General features: G+C 41.6%; 1 protein-coding gene across 2 annotated transcripts in view; it reads left to right on the plus strand.

Moving 5' to 3' along the window:
- The window catches only part of STS (steroid sulfatase), a 216293-nt gene that overhangs the window by 185652 nt on the left and 5738 nt on the right, over window positions 1-24903 (plus strand). For both annotated transcript variants that reach the window (XM_055106639.3, XM_034951335.3), the window contains exons 9-10: window positions 1358-1517; window positions 10013-10134. In XM_055106639.3, the coding sequence (XP_054962614.1) occupies window positions 1358-1517; window positions 10013-10134 (282 nt within the window). The remainder of the gene's footprint in view (window positions 1-1357; window positions 1518-10012; window positions 10135-24903) is intronic.

A 24903-nucleotide genomic window follows, 5' to 3' on the forward strand; every position in this document is an offset into this window, starting at 1 on the left:
CTGTAAAACGTTTGAAGAGATTCATTCTGAGCCAAGTTGACACAGCCCCGGGAGATCCTAAGAATATGTACCTAAGTTGCTCTGGCTACAGCTTGATTTATACATTTTAGGGAGACATACAGCATTAGTCAATACATGTAAGATGTACATTGTTCAGTCTGGAAAGGTAGCATGAGTCAAAATCGGGGGGTGGGGGGTGAGGAGGCTTCAGGTCATAGGTGGACTCAAAGAATTTCTGATTGGCAGTTGGTTGAAAGAGTTGATTTAAAGACCTGCAGTCGATAGAAGGGAGTGTCTGGGTTAAAATAAGGGGGTTGTGGAGGCCAAGGTTCTTATGATGCAGATGAAGCCTCCACGTAGCAGGCTTCAGAGAGAATAGATTGTACGTGTTTCTTATCAGACTTTAAAAGATACCAGACTCTTGGTCAGTTCTCTCCCGGATCAGGGAAAAGACCCCAAAAGAGAAGGAGATTGTCTACAGAATGTAGATTTTCTGCACAAGAGACAGCTTTGTGGGGCTATTTTGAAATATGTCAAATAAATATATTTTGGGGTAAACTACTTCAATTTCTATCAGGGCCTGCTATCTGTCGTGTTGGTATCTTATTGCTACAAACAGTCTGTTTTGTCAGTCTTAAGGTCTGTGTTTTAATGCTAATGCTGGTCAGTTGTACCTGAATTCCAAAAGAAGGAGGGTAAAATGAGGCATGTCCAATCCCCTATTTCCATCATGGACTGAACTAGTGTTTCAGGTTAAACCTTTAGAATGCCCTTTGCTGAGAGGAGGTGTCTATTCTGTTAGTCGAGGGGCTTAGAATTTTATTTTTGGTTTACAACCCTATGATTATATTAGATCCACTCAGACAATGCAGGGTAATCTCCTCATCTCAAAATCCTTAGTCACATGTTTAAAGTCCCTTTTGCCATATAAGGCAAAATACCCATTTCCCCAGGCTCCAGGCTCCAGGAATTTGGATGCGGACACTTGGGGGCACCATTATTTTGCCTGCCACAGCTGGTGTAAAGTAGAAATGGAACTTGAATTCCCTGACTCCAGAGTCATTGATTTGAATCTTTGGTGACTCAAATCTTTGTTGCGTTGAGTCCCTCTGATTACAAAGTTTTTGTTCAAGATGCCATACAGTGCTGACCATGTCACACATGGTGGTGACTGTATCATATATATTCCTTTTTTCAATACAACATATACTATATTGCTCATGGAATACTCATGGATGGAATCTATGTAATTAGAGCAGTTGGTTCTTCTACATTGAGCACGAAAGAGTCCATTGAAGTGAGCATTGAAAGGATTGAAATCTCCCTGTTGCCTCTTACCTCTTTTTTGATCTTTTAGGAGGAAAAGCAAACAACTGGGAAGGAGGTATCCGGGTTCCAGGCATCCTTCGTTGGCCCAGGGTGATACAGGCTGGCCAGAAGATTGATGAGCCCACTAGCAACATGGACATATTTCCTACAGTAGCCAAGCTGGCTGGAGCTCCCTTGCCTGAGGACAGGTACTCTGATGCCAGGGTGGTTGGTATTGTTGAGCTCTGATTTCACAGCCCAGTATGCTCTGGTTTGCCTGCATAATGGTGTGGGGACCAAGGCCTTTGGCCCCCTGGAGTTTTCCTGAAAATCACAGGTTTGAGGCAGGTCAATTAATAGGATAAAAGGCATACACATTTACTTAATGTGTACACAGCAGGCTTCCAAAGGAAGACCCAAAGATACAGGGGAAATTGTTCATTTTTTTGCTGTGGTTCAGCAAAGTATGGGCAGTGTGTAGAAGTAGGATTGGAGGGAAAGGTCTGACCTCATGCTAACGGACTGAGTGGGGAAACCCAGCCAGGCCTGTCTATCTAGATGCTTCTTGGCCTCTCTGAGCAGTTTTCCTTCCTTCTGGGCATGGGGCAGGGCCCTCTCTGGAACGGGGGTCTTATGACCTACAGTCAAACAAAGTAGGTCAGAGGATTTATTTATGGGCAGTTTTTACACAGAAAGGCAGGGGGAAAGTTGGAGTCATATTTTTAGGTTTGATGCTGGCTTTGGGGATCAGGGGTTTTGGTTCTTATGACCTGCATTGGGGAAGAGGGATTCTAGTTTCTCTGGCGCCTTGGGGTAGAGTGGGACTGAGAGACAGGAGGGCAGGAGAAAGTCAGAGGAAAACTGCACTGAGGCCGCTGCTGAGGCCCTCGGTTTGGAGTGTCACGATGCCTCCAGCTGTACTTGTTATCTCTGTCCAGTCTGGGGCCTTACTGGTGGGTTTGCCAATGTAAAAACCCCTCTGCCAATCTCTTTATCCAGAGGGAAATAAACTCAGAGGCACTGAAGGTTTTTAGTGACCAGGAATGTGGACGGGTGGTGTTTAATTCAGCCTTGGTCTTTCGGCATTGTGCTGACGCTCTTCTCGTCTGTTCACCCCACCGTAGCTTGCCATTGTGCAGCTTGGCCACAACCTCTTTGACCTCCAACTTTGGGATCCCACACCTTTTCCTTTGTCCACACTCAGCAGCCCTTTGCTGTAACAGTGAGAAATGCAGCCGGTTCCCCAGCTAAGGCCCCATTTCCCAGCACGTCTTCACTGAGAAGTTCTAAATGAAATGTCTTTCTCTTAAATTTAAATACGACTTCATATGACATTGCCAGTGGTTTCTTCCTAAGTGTTATTACCAATCTGAAGAGTTTTAAGTGAAGCACACTGATTAATTGTTTTCATTAGTTTGGTGACAGACCAGGCGAATGTCACGCAGGCGGCTGCAAATCTTGTTTAAATTCAGCTGTAATGAGAAGGAAGAGGAAAGGGGAAAGGAAAGACAAAAACAGCCACGCTGCCAAAGCAAGTCCAGAGATGGGTTTCCTCCCCTCCCGCTGTATTCGACCTTGTTTCCTTACTGGTTTCAACTCTGCTTTAGGTATACACCCTTCCTCAACACACACACAGACACACACACCAATGAGAAATGCAGCGTTGACAGTTCAACTATTCTCAAACTTTGAGGTCTCAAAACCCCTTTTCATTCTTCCATGATCGAGGACCCCAGTGATCTTTTCCTGATGTGGATTGTATTGAGCGATGCTTATTATATTAGTAATAAAAAATGAAATTTTTTAAGGCACCAAAGTACTCCAAGCTCACATTCCATTGGCTAATACATTGATGATGTCATCATTTACCCTGTGGCCACAAGGAATGTCCATTGTACACTCCTAAAAGGGTGATAGTGAGAAAGACAAAGAGTGCCTTCCTATTGTTATAAAAATAACATTGGCCTCGCAGACCTCCTGAAAGGGTCCCAGAGAGTCTCTGGATCATGCTTTGAGACTAGTGGGTGCTATGGCTAAGAGTGGAGATTCTAGACCTTTCTAGACCTGCACTGGTTGAATTCATATTCTTTTTTTTTTTTCTTTTTTTTTTTTGAGATGGGGGTTTCACTCTGTCACCCAGGCTGGAGTGCAGTGGCGCGATCTCAGCTCACTGCAACCTGCTACTCCCAAGCTCAAGCGATCCTCCCACCGCAGCCTCCCGAGTAGTTGGGACCACAAGCATGCGCCACCACGCCCAGTTAATTTTTTGTATTTTTGGTAGTGACAGGGTTTCACCATGTTGCCAAAGCTGGTCTTGAAGTCTTGAGCTCAAGAAATCCTCCTGCCTCGACCTCCCAAAGTGCTGGGATTACAGGCTTGAGCCACTGAGCCCAGCTGAGTTCATATTCTTGTCATCACTGCAGGGTAAGCGTTGAACTTTCCTGGGCCTTCACTCCTTCTCTGGAAAATGAGTTCAATAATAACACTGGCTTTACAGGATCAATAGGAGGATTAAAAACCTCCTTGCCTGTAATGTTCAGTACAAAGAAGGCATAAATGTTTGCCATTTCTTGTTTTGCCTGTCATTTTGAGGTAGTAGTCAGATGTACATTATTAGTACAGTTCTTTCCTCTTCCACATTTAATATTCATCCGAGGTCATAAAATCATAGAGTATGAGGCCAAAAGGGGAATTGTAAGATCTCCTACTCCAGTCAAACTATTCTTTTTTAACACTCTAGTGATGGAAAACATGGCAGCAGTGTCTCAGAAAGTTTTTCCTATATAAAGCCAAAAATCCCATTCTCTATTTCACCTCCTCCATGGCTGTAGTTCTTACCTTTGGAATAAAGGTTAATACTTCCTCAAGTAGCTAGAACAGAGTGTTCAGGCAATCTCATTTATTACGTTTGTCTCTCATCACCCATAATGTTAAAACCATCACTGCTCTTCACTTTCATAATATCTTGGAATGGTTTTCTACCCAGTGGGGGAAAAGCAAGGTAAGGAAAAAGTTCAGAGGCAAAGAGGAAGATTCATAAAGGGAAATCTTACTGCTTCTACCTTCTAGCCACTCTAGTCTGAGGCTGATGGAGGCCAATCTGTGTTTCTTCTGTGTGCTCAATGAAGAAGATAACGGCCTCCCTCTTAGAAGACCCAAGTATTTTGTGTGTGGGTTTGTGTCATCAGTAGAACCAACTCTCAATATTGAAGAGTCCCCTCTGTTTCTGATTCCTTTCATGGACCTCAGAGGTGCTTGCTGACCTCATTTTTTTTTTTTTTTTTTTGAGCAGAGTCTTGCTCATTTGCCCAGGCTAGAGTGCAGTGGTGCAATCTCGGCTCACTGCAACCTCTGCCTCCACCTCCCAGGCTCAAGCGATTCTCCTGCCTTAGCCTCCTGAGTAGCTGGGACTACAGGCGTGCACCACCATGCTTGGCTAATTTTTTGCATTGTTAGTAGAGACGGGGTTTCACTATGTTGGCCAGGCTGGTCTCAAACTCCTGACCTCAGCTGATCCGCCTGCCTCAGCCTCTCAAAGTGCTGGGAATACAGGTGCGCACCATCACGCCCAGCTAATTTTTGTATTTTTAGTAGAGATGGGGTTTCACCATGTTGGCCAGGCTGGTCTTGAACTCCTGACCTCAGGTGATCCACCCACCTCGGCCTCCCAGAGTGTTGGGATTACAGGCATGAGCCACGACGCCTGGCCAGTTGACCTGGTTTTAAACCACAGATGTTGCTTCTGTGTTGAGGTCCTAGCTCCTGGTACTAGTCCAGCTGTAAAATGCCTTTGTCATCCTAGAGACAGCACAGGTTAGAAAACAGAAATGTGCTTCCAAGTGCCTTATGGGAATAGAATTATCACACAGTACCTTATTTAAAGCATATTGCCAACCAGGTCCAGTAATATTCTTATGTATTTGTCCAGAAGACTTTGAATATCTAAAGTAGTGTTTTCCCCCAGGGGTCACTTATCAATGCCTGGAGACATTTTTTATTGTCTTGGCTCAGGGTGCTACTAAACATCCTGCAACACACAGCACAGAGCCCTACTGCAATGAATTATCTTACCCATTATGTCAGCGGTGCTGACGTCGAGAAATCCTACCCTGAAATTTATTATTGCTCTTTTATGGAAAATGTTGTTATAATGGAAAATCCCATCAAAACTTTTCAATAAAAGCATCTAGACAATACCCTCACATGTATATCCATCTATAAATGTGATACACAGATGTCTGCCCTTTAGAAAATAGTCTTAACTCCTTCCTGCTCAGAGTGGTGCAAATAAGCTTTCTCAGCTCCCTGCTGGAGAGATATTAAATTTGCATTTCCCAGGAGAAGAAACTCATTCAGACGGTTGGACCCAAGCTGTTTGATGAGCACTTAACAAAGTGCCTTTGCTTCTTTCTGCGTTTTGTTTGAAGAAGATAACTTCTGTTCAGCAGACCTCCATTCTTCACGCACTGTCCTGTAATTCTCAGGAAGCATTTTGGATCTAGTGGGAGTCCTTCATGGCCAATCAAAGCATGGTGGGAGATCAGAAGCCCGTGGATCCAAGGTTTCTACTTAAGCCAAAAGAAAGGTAGTCCTGAGGAACACAGGAAAGATTGTTGTTGTTGTTGTTGTTGTTCTGTTTTTGTTTTGCAGCATCTTAACACTGCAGTGAGAATAATTCTCTAATTCAACCCTATGATGTGCTTACGTGAGATTTCTCTCTGGCAGTGAATTTTTCCTTCATATGCACGTTAGTGATTCATTTTCATTCAGTGGCATGACTTATCAGAAGAAATTTCAGTGTCCATCACCCTGGGCATATTCAGAAAAATTATTTCCCTCCAGGTCTCCAAATAAGCTGATTTTGGAAATAAATGGAGGACAACCTTTTGTGTTACAAAAGGCAGCAACAAGGACTTACAAAAAAGAAGAATCGAATATCTAAATGTATTAATTCATTAACATGAAAATTCTTTCTGTGGGTCTCATCTTTGCAAGCAGATACAATATTGCCATAGTATGAGTATGACCATGCCCCTTCCTAACAAGGTATTAACATCAGTAATAGAGAATGGCAACAAGCCATAGTTGGTTACACCTTTTGGAAAACATCAACATTTTAACCATAGATCCTTCAGCTGGGATGCAAGGAAACAGAGTGCTGGCAACCTCAAGAATCAAATTTTAGAGGTGAAATATTTAGAGCTTGTGGTCCATAATTAAAACAAAATTTGACTTCATTTTTTAAAGTTACAAAAACAAATTAATGCTTTAATGCTTAACACACTTTTGTCTAATGGAGACAAGGAATGGATTTAGCTGACTTCTCCCAGTAACTTTTGCTGACTTATAATTGAGCTACTAGAGAAGACCTTTTCAATAGAGTGATACAGATGAAAAAGTCAGTGAGCTGTATCTGCTTTACATTAGTTTTGCAGAACTAAAGGTGACTCTCTTCATGGGAGCAATCCCAAGTTTGTGTGTGTAACCACTTATACTGATCTTGCTTTCTGTTCAACTATGGCAGAGGGTTTAATGTTTACAAATGGAAACATATTTTTCTGAATTGTGATAATAACTTTCTGAATACTTAAGATTCCCTTTAATTTATTACAGATATATGTACTTTCTCCTAAAGATGTTTCCTTAACTATGACTGTCCACATTGAAATCATTGTCATTTGTATATCAAATAAGCTGCTCACCAACATTGTGCCCCAAATAAGCTTCTCTGTTAGTCTCCAAGACCTTACCTTCTGTATCACCCCAAACCTTTTCTTTCTCTTATGATCCTTCAGTCCTTGGCCTGGCAATTTGGCCAGGCAAAGGGCGCGTGGGAAGGACATCCCACGTGGAGGGACGAGGATGTTGAAAGCCTCAGAGCTGAGAGAGAGCACAGCACATTCTTGGAGGAATGACGTCAATAGGGTTCAGGGAAGGTTTCCAGAACATGCCCTTTTTAATTATGTAAAAATTGTCTGTATGGTATTTAACTTGACCTGAAATTTTGACGCAAGGGTACCTTGCAAACAACCTGTTAATAGCGCTACCATCATTGTCAGTCAGGAACCCAAGGAGAATAATTTCACCTTCCAAATTAAAAACACTCCCAAACACTCCCTTTTCCACCAAGAGCCATGAGGGCACTAGGGCAGAAAACACATTCAGTTTTTTTTAGCATTGGCTGTTACGCAAACATGCTACAAAAACTTGAATTAGTTTGCAAGAAAAATCCCGTTAGACCGTTTCCAGAGAAAACAGCAATGCTTTGAGTCACTTTGAAAGTGGATTGGCCCATCTCCCCCAGAACACGACATTCTAAAAGCATTTTTGTACTAGCAGCGTTAATGGAAATGTGCTGTTCTCTGGGTTATTGCCATAGTTAACTGTGAATCCCACAAGTGGTTTAAGACAATCCCAAATATTTCGATAGCTTAGACACCACTTAAAAGTTTAGCTCAACAGGGTCACTTTCCATTTTTCATGGCAGAAATGAGGCTTCCTTTGACAGACCATATTTCTGCAGCACTGTTAAATGGTGGCTTTCCATAGCAGCGTGATTTATGGCCTGCCTCTAGGAAGGACCACGTTAGGTGTGGGATAGTAAAAAAAAAAAAAAAAAAAGTCTATCTCCACTTTGGAAGAAAAATAGAAAAATAAGTTTGCAGAATAAACTTTGTGCCCCTCCTTTAAAAAAACCTCAAATATTTCATTTTTAAGTAAGAAAAAATAATTATGAGACTTGGAGTCTTATTTTGTTTTAGTTAAATCCCCCTTTCCTATAATCATGATCAATTTCAGTTATCAAATACTGATCTTGGCCAAGGCCAGAGGAGAGCTTGAAGCCAGAAGTTCAAGGCCAGTCTGGGCAAATCGCTCCAAAAAAAAAAAAAAAAATGAAAAATAGCTGGGCATGGTGGCATGTACCTGTAGTCCCATGTACTTGGGAGGATGAGGCAGGAGGATCACTTGAGCCCAGGAGGTCAAGGCTGCAGTGAGCTATGGTTGCGCCACCACACTCCAGCCTGGATGTCAGAGCAAGACCTTGTCTCTAAAAAAAAAAAAAAAAACGAAAAATACTGATCTTAAGACAGCAATTCCATCTCTCATGTTCTTATATCACAATATCACATGATGAATTTTGTTGGCAAATGGAAAAAAAAAAAAAGCCAGATTCAAAAAGTAAAATTCTAGCTTGTGTCCCAGAAAATGGGGATTTCATCTTGCTTTTGGGGAGTCATTGAAAGACGTTCTCCCTGCTTGGGGAAGGATAGAAATCCTCTGTCCCTTGTCTCTCCCCTTCAGGTCACTTTTCACCACTGGGGGCTTTTCCTGGTCTAATTCTCATGCCTGCCCACTTCCTCTCTTACTTCTTCCTTCCTTTCAGCTTTATTTGGGATCTCATAAAGGCCTGAGTCTTTCTTGAAAGGAATTTGAAAAGAACCACGCACAATGACTGCCATTTCGGGATGGAAACAGTATTTCAGGGCACACGCTGTGTCTCAATAGAACTCTCTCTACGGTGTTTCTTTTTCTTCCCCTCGTGGTTCACAGGAACCTTGGTTTGGGAAGTGAGCCAAGCCAGTCTTTTGTTCTTATTTTTACTTATGATAATAGAATATTTTCAGTCTGCAGACTTCTGCAGAGTGCATGATTAATAACAAGGGTTGAGACCGGAGAAGTGCTAACAACAAGGCTATAATTACATTATGGGTTTTTAGTGACAACAAAAGAAACCATGGGAGAAAGCTCAAGGGACATAGGACCTCTTAAGCACACTTACCAAAATTGTACAGCCACGTCAAACTTCCAGTTTCTAAATGCCTTGTAACAAGAGATGGCAGGGATGTAGTGTTTTTAATCAGAGAAAGAAAATCCTCAAGTTAAACACTCACCCTTTCAAAATAGTTATCTGCCTCTCATTTTGATGGCAATGGCCTAATGGTATCATGGCTTCAATTTCTCATGTAGCTGTTAATTTATGTTTAATGCAAAACACAATTTTATACCTTATTCCTTTCTTCAAACTATAAATAATCTTATTTTGCTCATCACCAACTGCATATGTCTTATTTTCTTGGCCTAGTTAGATACCCAGTAGTAGAGGAGATATATTTTCATTTGGGAATAATCCGTTCCCTGGTTATTTAATGGTATCATTATTATTATATATACATTAATTCATTCTAAGGAGAAATTTGCATTCATTGCAGTCTACGAATCCAAGTTGCCTCATGCAGTATAGTATCTTTTTATTTTAATCCCAAATTGTCAGGTGCCCATCTTTTCAGCAGGCCTGTATGTCATGAATAAAGCTTTCCCTTTGATCAGGCAATAGACAGAAAATTGTGTTTTGGAGAAGCAAGAGGAAGAATAAGGGTATGAATGCCACATCAGCTGGATTTCAATCCCATCAGTTCTTACTCGTCCCATGACCTTGGGCAAATTACTTAACCTTTCTGTGCCTCTGTTTTCTTATCTGTGCAATGGGGATGACAGTACTTCCAGCTCATGGTGCTCTTTGCAGATGTAATGAGATAATGCACAGACAGAGCTGGGATCAGTGTGTTGCACAGGGCACCCAGGTGGGGTCAGTCTTCTTTGTATTAATTACGACTGGAGCTCCCTCATGCTCTTATTGGTTCAGAAGGACATTTGAGAACACAGGACTGATTCACCTCTTGATGCCTGGCTGTTTATCCCACAGGATCATTGATGGACGTGATCTGATGCCCCTGCTTGAAGGAAAAAGCCAACGCTCCGATCATGAGTTTCTCTTCCATTACTGCAACGCCTACTTAAATGCTGTGCGCTGGCACCCTCAGAACAGTGAGTAAACAGACCTTTCCACGCTCCTCATGCTCCGTGCAACCTATGCCATGGGAATAGATAAAACTAAAGGGTAAAAAGGTGGCTCTGCTCAATGGAGGCCAACAGGTGCCTCAATGTGCGCCCATGCTTTGCTTTGTCCTCTTTTCCCTCCTCCTCCTCTCTTTTCCTTCTGGTCACATAGTTGTCCAGGTAGGAGGACATCAGAAGGCCATGTCATTCACCCACCTGAACACCACCCACAGCTTCTCTATCCCAGCAGAGAAAGCTCCCTGTTCTCAACAGGGCGCTGTGGCCGGTTGCTTTATTGCATGCACAGCTGCCCAGCTTCACTTCCTAGCACTCCTCTCACACTGAAGAAAGCAGCCCCTGTGCTCTGTGCATTGCTGTGCTTACACTTGCAGGCTCTTCTCCTGGAAGGATGTCTTGCCTCATCCTTCTTGGAGGGTACTCCTCAATGCCCCCCAGGCCCTGCTGAAATGCCACCTCCTCTGCATGTCCTCAAAACATGCCCCTCACTCTTCTAGCAAGCCACTAAAGGCTAGAGAAGGAATGAAGAGCATTTAAATGTTTATCTGACTTACTTTCCCAGCCTAAAGATGATGGATCGTGACTCACTGCATCTGTATTTTGTGCGTCATGCATATTTGCTACATTTAGATATTTAAAGCAAAGTTAAAATGTTCTTCAGTTCTATCTCATTTTCTGAACTGGGGCTTCTTTTAATTGTGCAATTGAACAGGATATCTTGTGGGTTTTCTAATACTTGTTTTATAGTGGCATTTCCAATTAGCATACAGGAACAAATGGTTTATAATCTTAGGTGTGGTTGTTGATTTTTTATGGCTGCATAGTATTCCATGGTGTATACGTGCCACATTTTCTTAATCCAGTCTATCATTGTTGGACAATTGGATTGGTTCCAAGTCTTTGCTAGTGTGAATAGTGCCACAATAAACATACTTGTGCATGTGTCTTTATAGCAGCATGGTTTATATTCCTTTGGGTATATACCCAGTAATGGTATGGCTGGATCAAATGGTATTTCTAGTTCTAGATCCCTGAGGAATCGCCACACTGTCTTCCACAATGGTTGAACTAGTTTACATTCCCGCCAACAGTGTAAAAGTGTTCCTATTTCTCCACATCCTCTCCAGCACCTGTTGTTTCCTGACTTTGTAATGATTGCCATTCTAACTGGTGTGAGATGGTATCTCATTGTGGTTTTGATTTGCATTTCTCTGATGGCCAGTGATAATGAACATTTTTTCATGTGTCTTTTGGCTGCATAAATGTCTTCTTTTGAGAAGTGTCTGTTCATGTCCTTTGCCCACTTTTTGATGGGGTTGTTTGTTTTTTTCTTGTAAATGTGTTTGAGTTCTTTGTAGATTCTGGATATTAGCCCTTTGTCAGATGAGTAGATGGCAAAAATTTTCTCCCATTCTGTAGGTTGCCTGTTCACTCTGATGGTAGTTTCTTTTGTTGTGCAGAAGCTCTTTAGTTTAATTAGATCCCATTTGTCAATTTTGTCTTTTGTTGCCATTGCTTTTGGTGTTTTAGACGTGAAGTCCCTGCCCATGCCTGTGTCCTGAATGGTATTGCCTAGGTTTTCTTCTAGGGTTTTTATGGTTTTAGGTCTACCATTTAAGTCTTTAATCCATCTTGAATTGATTTTTGTATAAGGTGTAAGGAAGGGATCCAGTTTCAGCTTTCTCCATATGGCTAGCCAGTTTTCCCAGCACCATTTGTTAAATAGGGAATCCTTTCCCCATTTCTTGTTTTTGTCAGGTTTGTCAAAGATCAGATAGTTATAGTTGTGTGGTCTTATTTCTGAGGACTCTGTTCTGTTCCATTGGTCTATGTCTCTGTTTTGGTACCAGTACCATGCTGTTTTGGTTACTGTAGCCTTGTAGTATAGTTTGAAGTCAGGTAGCGTGAAACTTAGAATTACAGTAATATTCCTATCACTAAGATACCTGGCAGTCAATGGTAAGTGGTGAGCAATTTACACAATTATTGTATGTTCTAGAGGTACCTGTTGAGGCTGGACTTTCAGTTCCTTCTTTGGAGGTAAAATGAAATTCCCCTTTTCTCTAAGGGGCTTTGGAGCTCTGCTTCTAGAACCTAGGACTGCCCCCCCACCCGCCCGAAAGGAGGGGTGTGTAATAACCTCCTAGTTGCTAACTTCTTCTTAAACTTAGGATGATTCCATTCCATTTTCCAACAAATCTTTGTCTCTTCCCCACTCACCTAGCCAATTTACCCAAGACTTATCATTTAAAGAACAGCCTCTCTTTTATTTTTACAACTTTTCCATGAAATTACAACCTTTCTATTAGCCACAGAAATCACACCAGGTTTATGCTTCAGAGTTTCTCCTTTAAGTCTGGCAGTTTTCTCATGATATGTTCTAGAAGACAAAAAAACAACAGAAACATGGGCTTGCGATTTTACTTCTGGAAGCATTTTATTCACATATCTCATCCATGTGGCCACAATTCCTAGTTTCCATAAGAATACTCCTTCTTTTTTAGATCAGTTTATAGCATCAACTTCTGAGCTTTGTAATAAATGAGAGCTCAAGGACTCTTAATTTCTTTTTATATGGAGCCGGCAAGAAATGTGAAGAACAAAGTTTCTGTGACTACTGCATGTTCGAATAAGTCTGTATCATGTCCTGAACCTTGCAAAATTGTATTTTAATAGAGCCAAATCCCCAGTTAGAGAAGCGGGAAGGAACATATTGGATCAGAGGCTGGAGGAACACATTATGTGGAGGAGTAAAGAGAAAGGGGACAGGAAGAGACAGAAAATAGGAGTGAGAAAAACAAGACCCAGTTTCTGATAGGCAACTGGCCCCGGGATAAAATTTGCTTCTTAGACTCTGAATGCAATTCCTTCATCTCTTCTGCCTTGAACTGGTAACAAAAAAAGGAGAAATCACAGTATCTGAAGGCTAGAATCATTTATCGAGATAAAGGACCTCAGGAAAACAAGACGTTTATGAATCATTTATGATTTATTTTTCAGATGCTATCTGAAACTCAGCAACCATATTTGCTGTCTTGGCTTTTGTGTATGGCTTCATGTTTAGTCATTTTGTATTTTATCTATTCATTTTTCCTAGAAATATGTATTGAGCACCTACTGTGTGGAACATATCGTCTTAGCGCTGGCATCTGTCAGTGAGCAAAACAGACAAAGTTCCCTGCTGAAAAGTAGCTTACATTTTAGAGCATGAGGCACTGCTAGCTGTACAATGTGCTGGGAATACAGGGATGCGTAAGGAAAACGTGACTCTCATCCATATGGAGCTTTCTGTCACCTGGGGAAGACAGATCTTAAACTAGTAATAGTTGAGTGTGATTGCATAGGTCATCTCAGATAGACTTTGGTAGGAGCTTGTCAATAATCACTAGACTGTGGAACATATTCCATGAATCTTAGGGATAAGAGGGTTGTCGCCTGACCTCAGAATACTTTATTAGAAAATAGAAAAAAAGAAATGTAGTATTAGGGTTTAGTAGCAGGCAGTGGTATGCTGGAATCAGCTCCTGATCGTTCAGAAATCTTGCCAGCTTGTTGTTAAACCATTGTCTGTTTTCATTTGGCTGTGTTGTGGGTGTTTACACCACGGCAATTGGCAAACACAACAAATACAGGTTGCCTTTCTCCCTCAGAGCCCTAGATTAACAACAGTTTGTTGGTATCAGTAGAACTGACTGCAGATGTTTTTAAGATGCAGTTTACCATTTGTCTTGATTACTTAGAGGATTAAATGTTATAATTCCAAACTCATGAAATACTGATTTTCAAAAAACTTAATGCTAGGATTTCATTTCCACCCTTTTAAAACATGAATCTCTTTTAAAATTTATATATAATGTCTTCGCTATAATTTAGTTGTCTCAGTAAATTGAATGACATAATTTAATTATGATCTGATATCATTATTCCTATTACATTTTATAAGAACTCATGAAAGCATGATTATAACATGGATAACTTTTCTTGCACTAAAATAAGAATTTTGAGTTAAAATTTACCATTCAATGGGTATGAAAAATTTTGGCTTTAATGTTTGACATATGAATTAATGTTATTAAAAATTCACCACAATGACAACTTGATTTTATGGATGGAATTGATCTTAGAGGGTAGGTGGATACTTGGCTCCAGGATTTTTAAGCTGATGACTGTAGTCTGTGAGATAAATATTCACATTAATGGAGAGTCCCCAAACCAGCTGGTCATACCAAAATCCATGGGATAGCTGTAGATATATTCTAGAATGCAATGCAATATAGTACATAATTAACAGCTTAAAGCGTTTTGTACAGACATATATGGAATCTTAGCATCATGTAGACAAAAAAGTCACATTTATTTAAAATGTCACACTTTAGTCAGAAACGGGATCTCCATGAAGCTATAAAAATTACTTAGGGGAACGGGGCACCAATACCATTCTTTCCCTAGGAGAAGGATGTAGACATCCTCACATTGGACTAGCAGAGTTTCATAAATCCTGGCTCCATTTTCTATTCAAGTTTGTTGGAAACTTTTTCCCAACAACAAAAAATAAATAAATAAAGCTTTATTTTAAAAATGACAATACTAGGAACATTTGAATGATTCTCTTCTAGCTATTGTGAAATATACAATCAATTAATGTTAACTGGTGATGGATATCCCAATTTCCCTGATTTGGTTATATGAGTGTTTCAAATGATCACAGGTACCCTGAAAATACATACATTGAATATGCATCAATAAAAAGTAAATAATTAAATAAAATTACAGCAAACAGCCATAGGGTAATGGAATTCATTCCAAAGGAATGTGTTCCTTTCCGGCTTTCTGAAAGATACCTTCATTTCAAAATAAGAGCTCAGTAATGGTTTAAAATCAAAACCAGCTTACCGTGGTAACATAAAGAAAAATGCTCGCATGGCTCACTGTCTAGCATTTTCATTTAATTAAAAAATTAATTTTGCCTCTAAAACACACCTAATAAAAGAGAAGAAATTCTCATAACAGCCACTTATGAGTTAACAGCATCAGAAAGGCAGCACTTGGCTTTCATCATCACTAGTAATTTTGGTGAGTACTTGTCAGATGCCCTTCCTCATCTGATCCTCAGAATTAGGATCTAAAGTGTCAGAAATGAAATATCGAAGGCTGAAGCTGACCTAATGTGAGATGCAGCATTTCCAAATTTAAGCTCACCAGGATCTATCCTGTGTTTCAGCTGACCTTATGAAAGGACATATTTTCATCCTACTCTGTAACTGTTGTAGCAATTAAGAAAAAGCACATATATGTAAACCATTTCGAGGATAACTTTTAAGTCTTAGGATTTATTTTCTCTGTGAACACTTCAAATGCTGCATTGCCACAAGCTTTTAATAGTTCAGGCATGCAGCTATTATTTCACTCATGTGCCTGTGAAGCCCAGTACAAGGTACAACATTTGTACTTGTAATTGTAGCAACACAGGATGATGGTGTCCTGGGATGAACAGAATTTGCTTTGGAGATCTAGGAAAAGGAGTGATTTATGAGGTTAGAAAAGATTTCATTGAACTTTTAATTTTTTATTAAATTTATTTTATATCATTATCATCTAGACACATCAGTAACAGCTTAACTTCCCCTAACAGTCATTTCCAATAGTGGAAAAAAATCACCACATAAATAGATTTTGTGTTTTCCAACATAGCCTATTAAACATATATTTTCTTATGGAACTTCATATTACCTTATGGACAGTATCAGACAATATTTGAGATAAACGTTCACTTTTCAACCAAAGTTGTAGTATGTCTGATCTAAGATTACACTAATACTGTGGAAGAAAAATTCCTGGTCATTACTTTTGATAATTTGCTACAATGCAAACTTACTTCCTTATAGAAACAAAGTAAATCAAAATTGAATTTTCTTTCTTGAATACAAAAAAAAAAAAAAAAGCACCAAAAAACTTGGTGTGGCTGAATGATCAAATGCCCTCTTCCATCTAAGCTTGGCACCCAGCTTATTCTGATATTTTTGCCAGGGGTCACTTCTGATCTTTTCCCCTTGCATTCTCCGTCCTACCGTTTCATTGATTTTCTACAGTATTTTGCACATCTCTTTTCCCTGACTTCAACACGGGGTGTCTCTCAGTTCTCCCGAAATGTCTGCTTATGTCTCTAACCCCCCACCAGATTTGCTTTCATATGCTCTCAGACCTGGTGTTTTCTAAATAGACATTTTAGTTCTAACCAGGGCATGCAATATTTAGCAATTTTTTGTGTCTTCCTTACTTTCGTATCTTCTGTACAAAAATGTTTTGTAGGTGGTTATAGACGTTTCCGTTTGTTAATCTCATGTTCTTGAAATTTGTCATCTCTTTTTGTGATCATTATGTATCTTTTGAAGACATGCTTGATGACAGTAAACACTGATGTTTGTTGCATATTTACTGTCTGCCGGACAGTTTGTCAAGAACATTGTATTTGATATCTCATTAGAAGAGATTATGATTATATTAGTTTCAGATTTGGCTGTAACAAAAAACAATAAAAAAAAAACAGTAGTTTACATTAGAGAGAAGTTTATATCTCCATCTCATGGGTGACATCCAGAGGCGAATGGTCCACAAAATCTCTGGGGTGCAGAATCTTTCAAGCGGCTTTTCCACCTCCTGTAGAATGTGACAGCTTCATCTTCATGGTGAATGATGGTTGTGTCTACCCTAAACGCATACAATGGCGGGACGGATGGGAAAGATGAGAAGAAAAAAGTGCATGGCTACTACTTCCCAAGGAAGATAGTCAGACTCTTCTCAGAGGCCAGAAGTTGGTCACCTGTTCACACCTAGCTTCACAGGAGGCTGCAAAGGAGAGTTTTGTTACGGGTGTTCAGGTACCCAGAGGAACACTCAATGACTGTGGGAGGCTGGCGGATCAGCTAGCTATCTCTCCTCCCAGTGTTATTTTTCCCAATTATAGATGGGGAGACAGAGAGGTAGAAGGTTGCATTACTGGCATACAGTTGCAAAGTTGATGGCCAAGTTGGGATTTGCAACCAACACCATTTGCTTTTGAGTCTGTCTCCCATTAATCGAAATGTCTTCCCCTAAGACAATATGTTCTTTTACTCACAATTATAAATCATGATTCCTCCACCTAACCGTGTATCTGGACATCTCTGTGCCCCCATACACTGAGTCCACGATTCATCCACATCCTCTTATTCCCCAAATGTGGACATCCTTGGCATCATCAGGTCTCATACTCCTTCCACTGGCTCCATGCCTGGTCCTCGTCCTCTCAGCTGCCCTCCTCCCTCTCCATGAATGTTCTTTCCTGGGGGCCAAATGACTTATGCCCCCTGCACAATTCCTGATGACTGCCCATTTTTGACACCAAGCAATCCCAAAGCAAATGTACTTCCAAGCTCTCTGCCTTCCTCACTCCGTTATCTGCCATGATCAGACAGTAATCTCCAGTGCCTCACAGTAGTCTGTTGGTCCTTCAGGCTGGAGATGGTGCAGAGCCATTGTGTGATTTCAGGCAGGATGCTCCGGGTAGGTCCCGAGGGGACTGTGGAGTGTATTTGGCTTCTTGTCTGCTCACCCTGGATTTCATAATGACAGCTGGTTCCTCCCCTCTCTTTCCATCCCTTCCTCCTAATAACCATCATCTCTTTTTTTTTTAAATTTATCCAACAATTTTTTTTTTTTGAGATGGAGTTTTGCTCTTGTCGCCCAGGCTGACATGCAATGGCACGATCTCGGCTCACTGCAAACTCCACCTCCAGGTTCAAGCGATTCTCCTGTGCCAGCCTCCCGAGTAGCTGGGATTACGGGCGCCCACCACCACGCCCAGCTAGTTTTTATATTTTTAGTAGAGACGGGGTTTCACCATGTTGGCCAGGCTGGTCTTCAACTCCTGACCACAGGTGATCCACCCCGCCTCCGCCTCCCAAAGTGCTGGGATTACAGGTGAGGGCCACTGTGCCTGGCCCCAACAATTTTTTATTGGGCCTCTATTCTATCTAAGATACTAGGCACTACACATTTAGGAGATGTGGGAGATATAGTCCCTGCCTTCAGAGAGGAAATAATCCAGCCAGAGAATTGGAGACCTCAAGTGTTGACTGAGTGATGAAAAGTGGTGAGAGGAACAGAGGAAGACTGGTGACTTCCAGCTGGGAATTCAGATGGGTGCATGGAGGAGAACACAGCAGGGCTTTGAAGGACAGCTAGAATATCAATATGGAGGCAAGGAAGGGAAAGTGAGGGAAGAGTCTCATATACATCCTACACCCACTTTGTTCCAGGTTATATATTTCTGTCCCTTAATATGCAAAACCCAAGGCTTGGTAAAAGGGAGTATTTTGTCCTCAAATACTCAGGCATCAGTTGGGAAAGCTTGTGTTGCTCTCAAATTGGCTGGCTGTGAAACAGATGCACCCAGCCACCAGAGCTGCTTCCTCATCCTTCTCACTGTTGTCGTTTCGTGAGCTCCGGTACTGCCAGCTGCAGGAAGCAGGCAGAACTTATCTACTGTCATCGATTATATATCAGCCAAGGGCTGAATAGTTAGGGGGTTTGTGCTATGGTAAACAGATGGCAGTGAACCTCAGGGGTCAGAAACAGAGCTTGGGGCCAAGATGCTTTTGGTGAGTGTGCATGTATTAAGTTAGAAGACACATGATCTATGGAGGCTCAGGTATGGACACACTGTAAAATCTTTGGGTGTAAGAAAAGATTTGAGGCATTAGTGTGGGGTGTCTGGATGTGACTAGGGTAATGTATGGAACAATTTTTTAGGTGGATCGCAGGAGTAGGAGGGCACCATGGGATGGGTTTTCAGACATCAGTTCAGTGGATGACATTAACTTTTCTGTAAACTTACTGAGGGGGCAGGCCTAGGGTTCTTTGTGTGGGGGTTCCTCACAATGGAAAAATGGAACAGTATGTGAAATGGTTCTTGAGGAACTTCAAGATGGCAACAGAGGTACATGCTGCCAAGACTGAAAACCCAAAATATCTGTGTATACCTTCTATGATATATACATGCAGTCTTCCTAGCACCCAAAATAAATCTCGCCAAAACTACCAGTTGAACATCATTCATCAAGGGAAGTTTAAATCTGAGTGATACATTAAGAGCCACTGTGTTGAAACCATGTAGATTTATTAATAGTTTTCCATATACTTTAAGAATCCTTAGCAGAAAAAAAATGTCTTACGACATGTATTACAGTAGCAACAGATTGAAGGGCAGATGGAAACTGAATTGTTTCTTGCGTAAATTGGCTGCAGCTTTCTGTTCACAGCTAACTCATGTATAGTCTCTACTATAGACCCAGCCTCCTTCTGACAGCATCACATATAGGAACCAATTTTTAATCCTCAAAGCAATGCTACCAGGGAAGAACTATTATTATGAACATTTAACAGAGGAGCAGACTGGGACACAGAGAGGTGAGAGCAGCTATGCCCAGCATCACATATGTAAGAAATTGCAGAGCTCGGGGTTGAACCTAAACTATTGATGCTCAGAGCTACGCCCTTAATCAAGTCAGTGGCAGGAAAAACCTTGGCCGAAGCACCTGCCCTCTAGCTAGTGCATTCTCTCTCTCTCTTCCCCGCCTACCGCCGGCAGCCCCCGCCCCTCCCGGGACTCCTCTGTCTATGCAAGTCTCACACAGCATCAGGCTAAGAAAGGCAAATGCTCTTTTCTAAAGACATTGCTATCATCCTAGAACAAGAGAGTCTTCGGGCCCCTGGCACCACCCCTTCTCCATCATATTTGTCCTGGAAGAGCACAGCAACTCTACCTGTCTCTGCTTTTTCTATACTGCCTATGGATCTTTGGTGCCTTTCCTGTCCTTTAGAGCTGTTCATTCATTCATGCAGTTTATCACCAAGCCTTGGGACTTGTGAGGATTGTCTGTCTCAGTCCAGCTTCTGGCTCATTTTATCAAAAATAAAGTTTGTCTTATTTTATAGTTTAGCTCTCAGAGGGTTCATGTGTAGGGAGTGGCGAATTTGTGCTATGATAACCATTAGCCCTGACATTTCAGGGGCTCAGCCCAGCAAACATTTATTCTCACTCTTGCTGTAGAACAGAGCTTGTCAACCTGGGTACTATTGACATCTGGGGCCAGATCATTCTCTGTGCTGGAGGCTGCCCTGTGGATTCTAGACTGTGGAGCAGCATCCGTGGCCTCTCCCTACCAGGTATCAGTAGCAAGTCTGCCCCACTGCAGCTATGACCACAAAATGTGTCTTCCGACACGGCCAGAGGTTCAGGAGATAACTGTGTTCAGTGCCTGTCATGGTGGGAAGGTGGGGGTCTAGGAGGAGAAGGTTCTGCCATCCATTTGTCATGGACCACCCTGACAGAGGCCCCATCATCTCGAGTGTCACCAGCAGAAGAGACAGCTCCTCTGTGCTGTGGCTGGGAAAAGACATACCACATACTGCTCACGTTTGGCCAGAATGGGCCATGCGGCCTTTCTGACTTCAAGGAAGCTGGAAGGTGTTCTGGAGCGCTTGAATTACTCAGGGTTTATTATCCCCAAAAAGGAGGTGTAGTCTTGTTTTTGTGGCCTCAGAGTTCCAGGTTGGGGGCACCTTGCTTTAGCCGCTGTGGGTTAGAAGCAGGGGCCTTAAGGGCACACTCACGTTGTGTGATGCCTCTGAGTATCTATCATGCGCGCAGTGTCTTTACTTGTGCCGAACAGGCTTTCCAGACCTGGTTTTGTTTTGTCTCACGTGATGGCTCTGAGACTTCTGCAAGACAGCAGTTTAAACATTCAGAGAGGCCTGGAAATGAGTGTCCTGGGGTCTGGACTGTGCCGAGCTGTGTTATGGACTGTTGTGACTGCTCTAAGTAGAGAATTCAGAATGCAAGATGTGAGAGGCTTGCGTCACTATGAGAAGCCAGAAGCACTTGGGGCCCTTGGGATAAAGACAGAATGAGGCCTTCGAGGACGTTGTTAAAATTTGTAGGCGATGTAGCATGACCCTGTTCCTGGGCCAAACCGAGGGTAGGACTGCTATTTCTCGCAGCCCAACAAAAAGATGCAGATGAACTGGGGAGAAAGAGAGTTTTTATTTCTGTAACCGGTTACAGGGAGAAGGCCTGGAAAATATTGCCCAGACCAACTCAAAATTGCAGTTTTCTGGAGCTTATATATCTTCTAAGCTATAAGTCTATGTGTAAGTGTGCATTCATCTAAAGATATAAGTGATGAACTTCTTTTAATCTATAACCAAGATCTGAGTCCTGAAGACCTTCCTCTGGAGCCCCAGTAAATTGGCTTAATCTAAATGGGTCCAGGTGCTGGGGTGATTACCCTTATCTTGTCTCCTGCTAAATCATGGAGGTTTGGGGAGTTCCTTCAGATCTCCAGTAAACTTGTTTGTGGAGGTCTGGGGAGTTTCTTCAGACCCCCAGTAAAACTTGTTTAATCCTAAACGAGTCCTGTTAAGAATCCTTCGTTATCATGTCATGCTTCAAGGCCCAGGAGAGGCCTGGGCAAAACTCCTGATGGGCTTTTGTTCCATTCCAGCCTTTGTATGAGGACACTGGCTCTTTCAGCTTTTAATAGTAACTTTACCACTCGGTCAGTGCCGAAACAGATGTCATGGAGGCCTGCGTTAGTGAGACCTGGCCTGCCACAACCCGACTCCAAGACGTTAAGAGGGAGCTTGTGCTAGATACTAATATTGATTTTAAAAAATATTTTAGTACATAACGAAAGTTCTGGTTTGCGCCCTCTCTATTTTTGTTCTTGGGGAGCACATGTGCTCATTTTCGGGGCTTCCGTGCCAGGGCTCCCACTTCCCGTGGCTGAGTCGCTGTAATGCGAAGTAATAGAAATCACAACGTCTCTTCTGTTCCAGGGTCAGAAGCCCCTGTGGTCCCCAGGCAATCCCAGGGAACCCAGATACCTCTTTATTTCTCTTTGTTCACAGCTTAGTTTATTTTTAATAAGATAGCTGTTTTAGGATCCTATGTGGAGGATGTTGAATCAGTTTCTGGCTTGGGCATCAACTTTTTCTCACTTCAATTCTATTTGCCTTTTTGTCAAATGACAATAAACTTTCTTCTCTCATGAGTTGAGTCACATTGTTTAGTGGTGATTTTATATAAAAATATATTTCACCAGATGGGTGATGATTTCCTAAGCATTTTGTTCTAGCACAGTGACATAACAGTGCTATATCATATGTCATTGATATCTTTGACCATCACTTGTGACAATTCATTTTCTTAATTTGGGGGAGGATTTTTAAAATCTCAGTAGAATTATTGTCCTCACCACTACTTAGACTACTTAAACAAGTAAAAAAAAAAAAACTGTCCACTTTAATTTCCCTGCATTCTTTATACCAAATTTAATCATTCCTTTTCCAGGTCATTGGATCTCAGTTATAAATGAGTCTAAGTTCCCAGTTTGGTCAAAATATTTATCGTTTTCAGTGGTGAGGGAGAAACAGTCTTTTATCAGAGCAGTTGATGATAATTTTTAAAATACAGTAGTGAATAAACATTTTTTAAAAATTTAACATTTTTCTAGTATATGAGGATACTCAGGATGAAGTATGTTATCAAGATAATTTTGGAATACAGGACTAAATATACCTATGAAAAATATAAGATGATGCTGGGCATGGTGGCTCACACCTGTAATCCCAGTGCTTTGGGAGGCCAAGGCAGGAGGATTGCTTGAGCCCAGGAGTTCGAGACCAGCCTGGGCAACATGGAGACACTCCATCTCTACAAAAAAATTTAAAATATAGCTGGGCCTGGTGGCATACACCTGTGGTCCCAGCTACTTAGGAGGCTGAGGCAGGAGGATTGCTTGAGCCCAGGAGTTCAAGACTATAGTGAGCTATGATCATACCACTGCACTCCAGCCTGAGCGATAATGCAAGACCCTGTCTCTAGAAAATACAAATTGAAAATATAAATTAAACAAAAGAAGATGACTCTGCCAGGTGCCTTCTGTTTTATCTGGTGACTGAGCTGTGCTATTTATCTTTGAAATGACACCTTTGGAGATGTCAGTTGCTGGGTTCCTGGTGAATAATAGAACAAGCTTCCAAAGTCGGGGTTGTTACCTTGTGAGCCACTGTACAATAAAAAGTGCAGTTCTAGTTCTCTCTTTTCAGTAAATCTAAAGTGGTCCAGAGAAACAGCACAGAGACTAAGCAATCTACCTTTTTATGAAAAGTTTTTAAAAATCCAAATGAAAGGATAAAAAGGCAAGCAACCCCAGAGCATGCTAAATAATTCTTTAGCATAATTAATTCTTAGTTCTACACTTGTCTGAACTACCCAGCAACACCACTGCCATTCCCAGGCCGGGGTGCCTGCATCTCTTGACTGGGCCTGATGTCAATCTGATCTTCCAGCTCACACCTGGGGAGGATTGTGCTCTAGTAGTAATGACAGGATCATTTGAGTGGCTTTCAAAAGCAAGTGGAAAATACAGGCTCTTTACATGAATTTATTCCAGGAGCCTGTATTCTCCTGGGGTTTTAAACACAAAGAGGCTTGACTCGAATGTCAAGTTCAAAACGCCCTCTAGATTTGCATCATTGGGAGCACGAGCAAGAGAGGCTTCCTGGCTCGCTTCTCTGTGTGCCTACTTTCTCTCTCGGCTGACCCTGATGAAGGATTCTAAGTGGCTGCAAATGGCAGGCTCTGTCAGCCTGTCTCCAAAAAGGCTTCTGAAGGAAATTTCTCATACCCTGGAAGAAAGTGTGGGATGAGACGAGTGGATGGGAAGCATCTTAAGGTTACTTGCTGCCTTTTTAAACCCTGCTGGAGATGGTAACCAAGTCCTGGAATTCTTCCTGCAGCCTGGCGTGTCTGTGTGTCAGCTTGACCTTATCTTTCTGAAGCAGGTGCACTGAGCCCATGTAAAGTGCACAGATGTCATGTCCTGCTCTCGCAGAATCAGCTATGCCACAGACTGCAGGCGTCTCATTATGAATCTTCTTTAATATATTCATCTAAACGTATTCACCTTGCTTTCCCTGTCTTTCTCAGCTTTAAAAAAACCCACACACACAAAGAGGCTGACTTTTCCCATCACTAACCTTGTCCAAGGTTAGGGGCGATTTGGGGACAACACATGCCCTAGTGACTGTTGGTTTAAACCGATTGCATTAATCAGTTTTGCATTTTGATCAGTTGATCATGAAATGCCTATAATTACAAAAGTCACACATGCCATTATATGCACAAATGATCGGGATGACTTACACAGGGGTGGAGGGCTTCCTAGGAGGAATGCCTCTTTGGTTTTATGTAAAAGCTGTAAGGGCATTCCCGTTCTGCACCTGATTCTAGTCGGTTCATGCATTTTAATTCTCTGTTTTTATCTGCTACATTTTGCCTACCCATGAAACATGTTTAGGCCTCTCTTAGAAGGTGTTTGAGAGCAGTCAGCTCCTCAGAAAATGATAACATTGTCCGATAAGTAGGAAATGAATCAATTATTTCATAATTATTCATTTGTTTGTGAATTAGTTTTTCCTAGCAATTTCAATATTTTGGAGTTTATTGAAATACAGAACTTACATTTTAAAAACTAACCATCCTATTCTGGTGTTGATGAATTCCCCTAATTTGGAATTCCTAGCAGCTTTTAAAGGTATACGTTGCATGCCATTATATTCTAATTTAAAGATTTTTAGAAAATGTATAGAGTTGAGCAGTCTACTTTCGGAACATCTCCTTCATCGCCAAAAGAT

This window comes from Pan paniscus, chromosome X, assembly GCF_029289425.2.
Source record: "Pan paniscus chromosome X, NHGRI_mPanPan1-v2.0_pri, whole genome shotgun sequence".
In the NCBI taxonomy this organism is placed as follows: domain Eukaryota; kingdom Metazoa; phylum Chordata; class Mammalia; order Primates; family Hominidae; genus Pan; species Pan paniscus.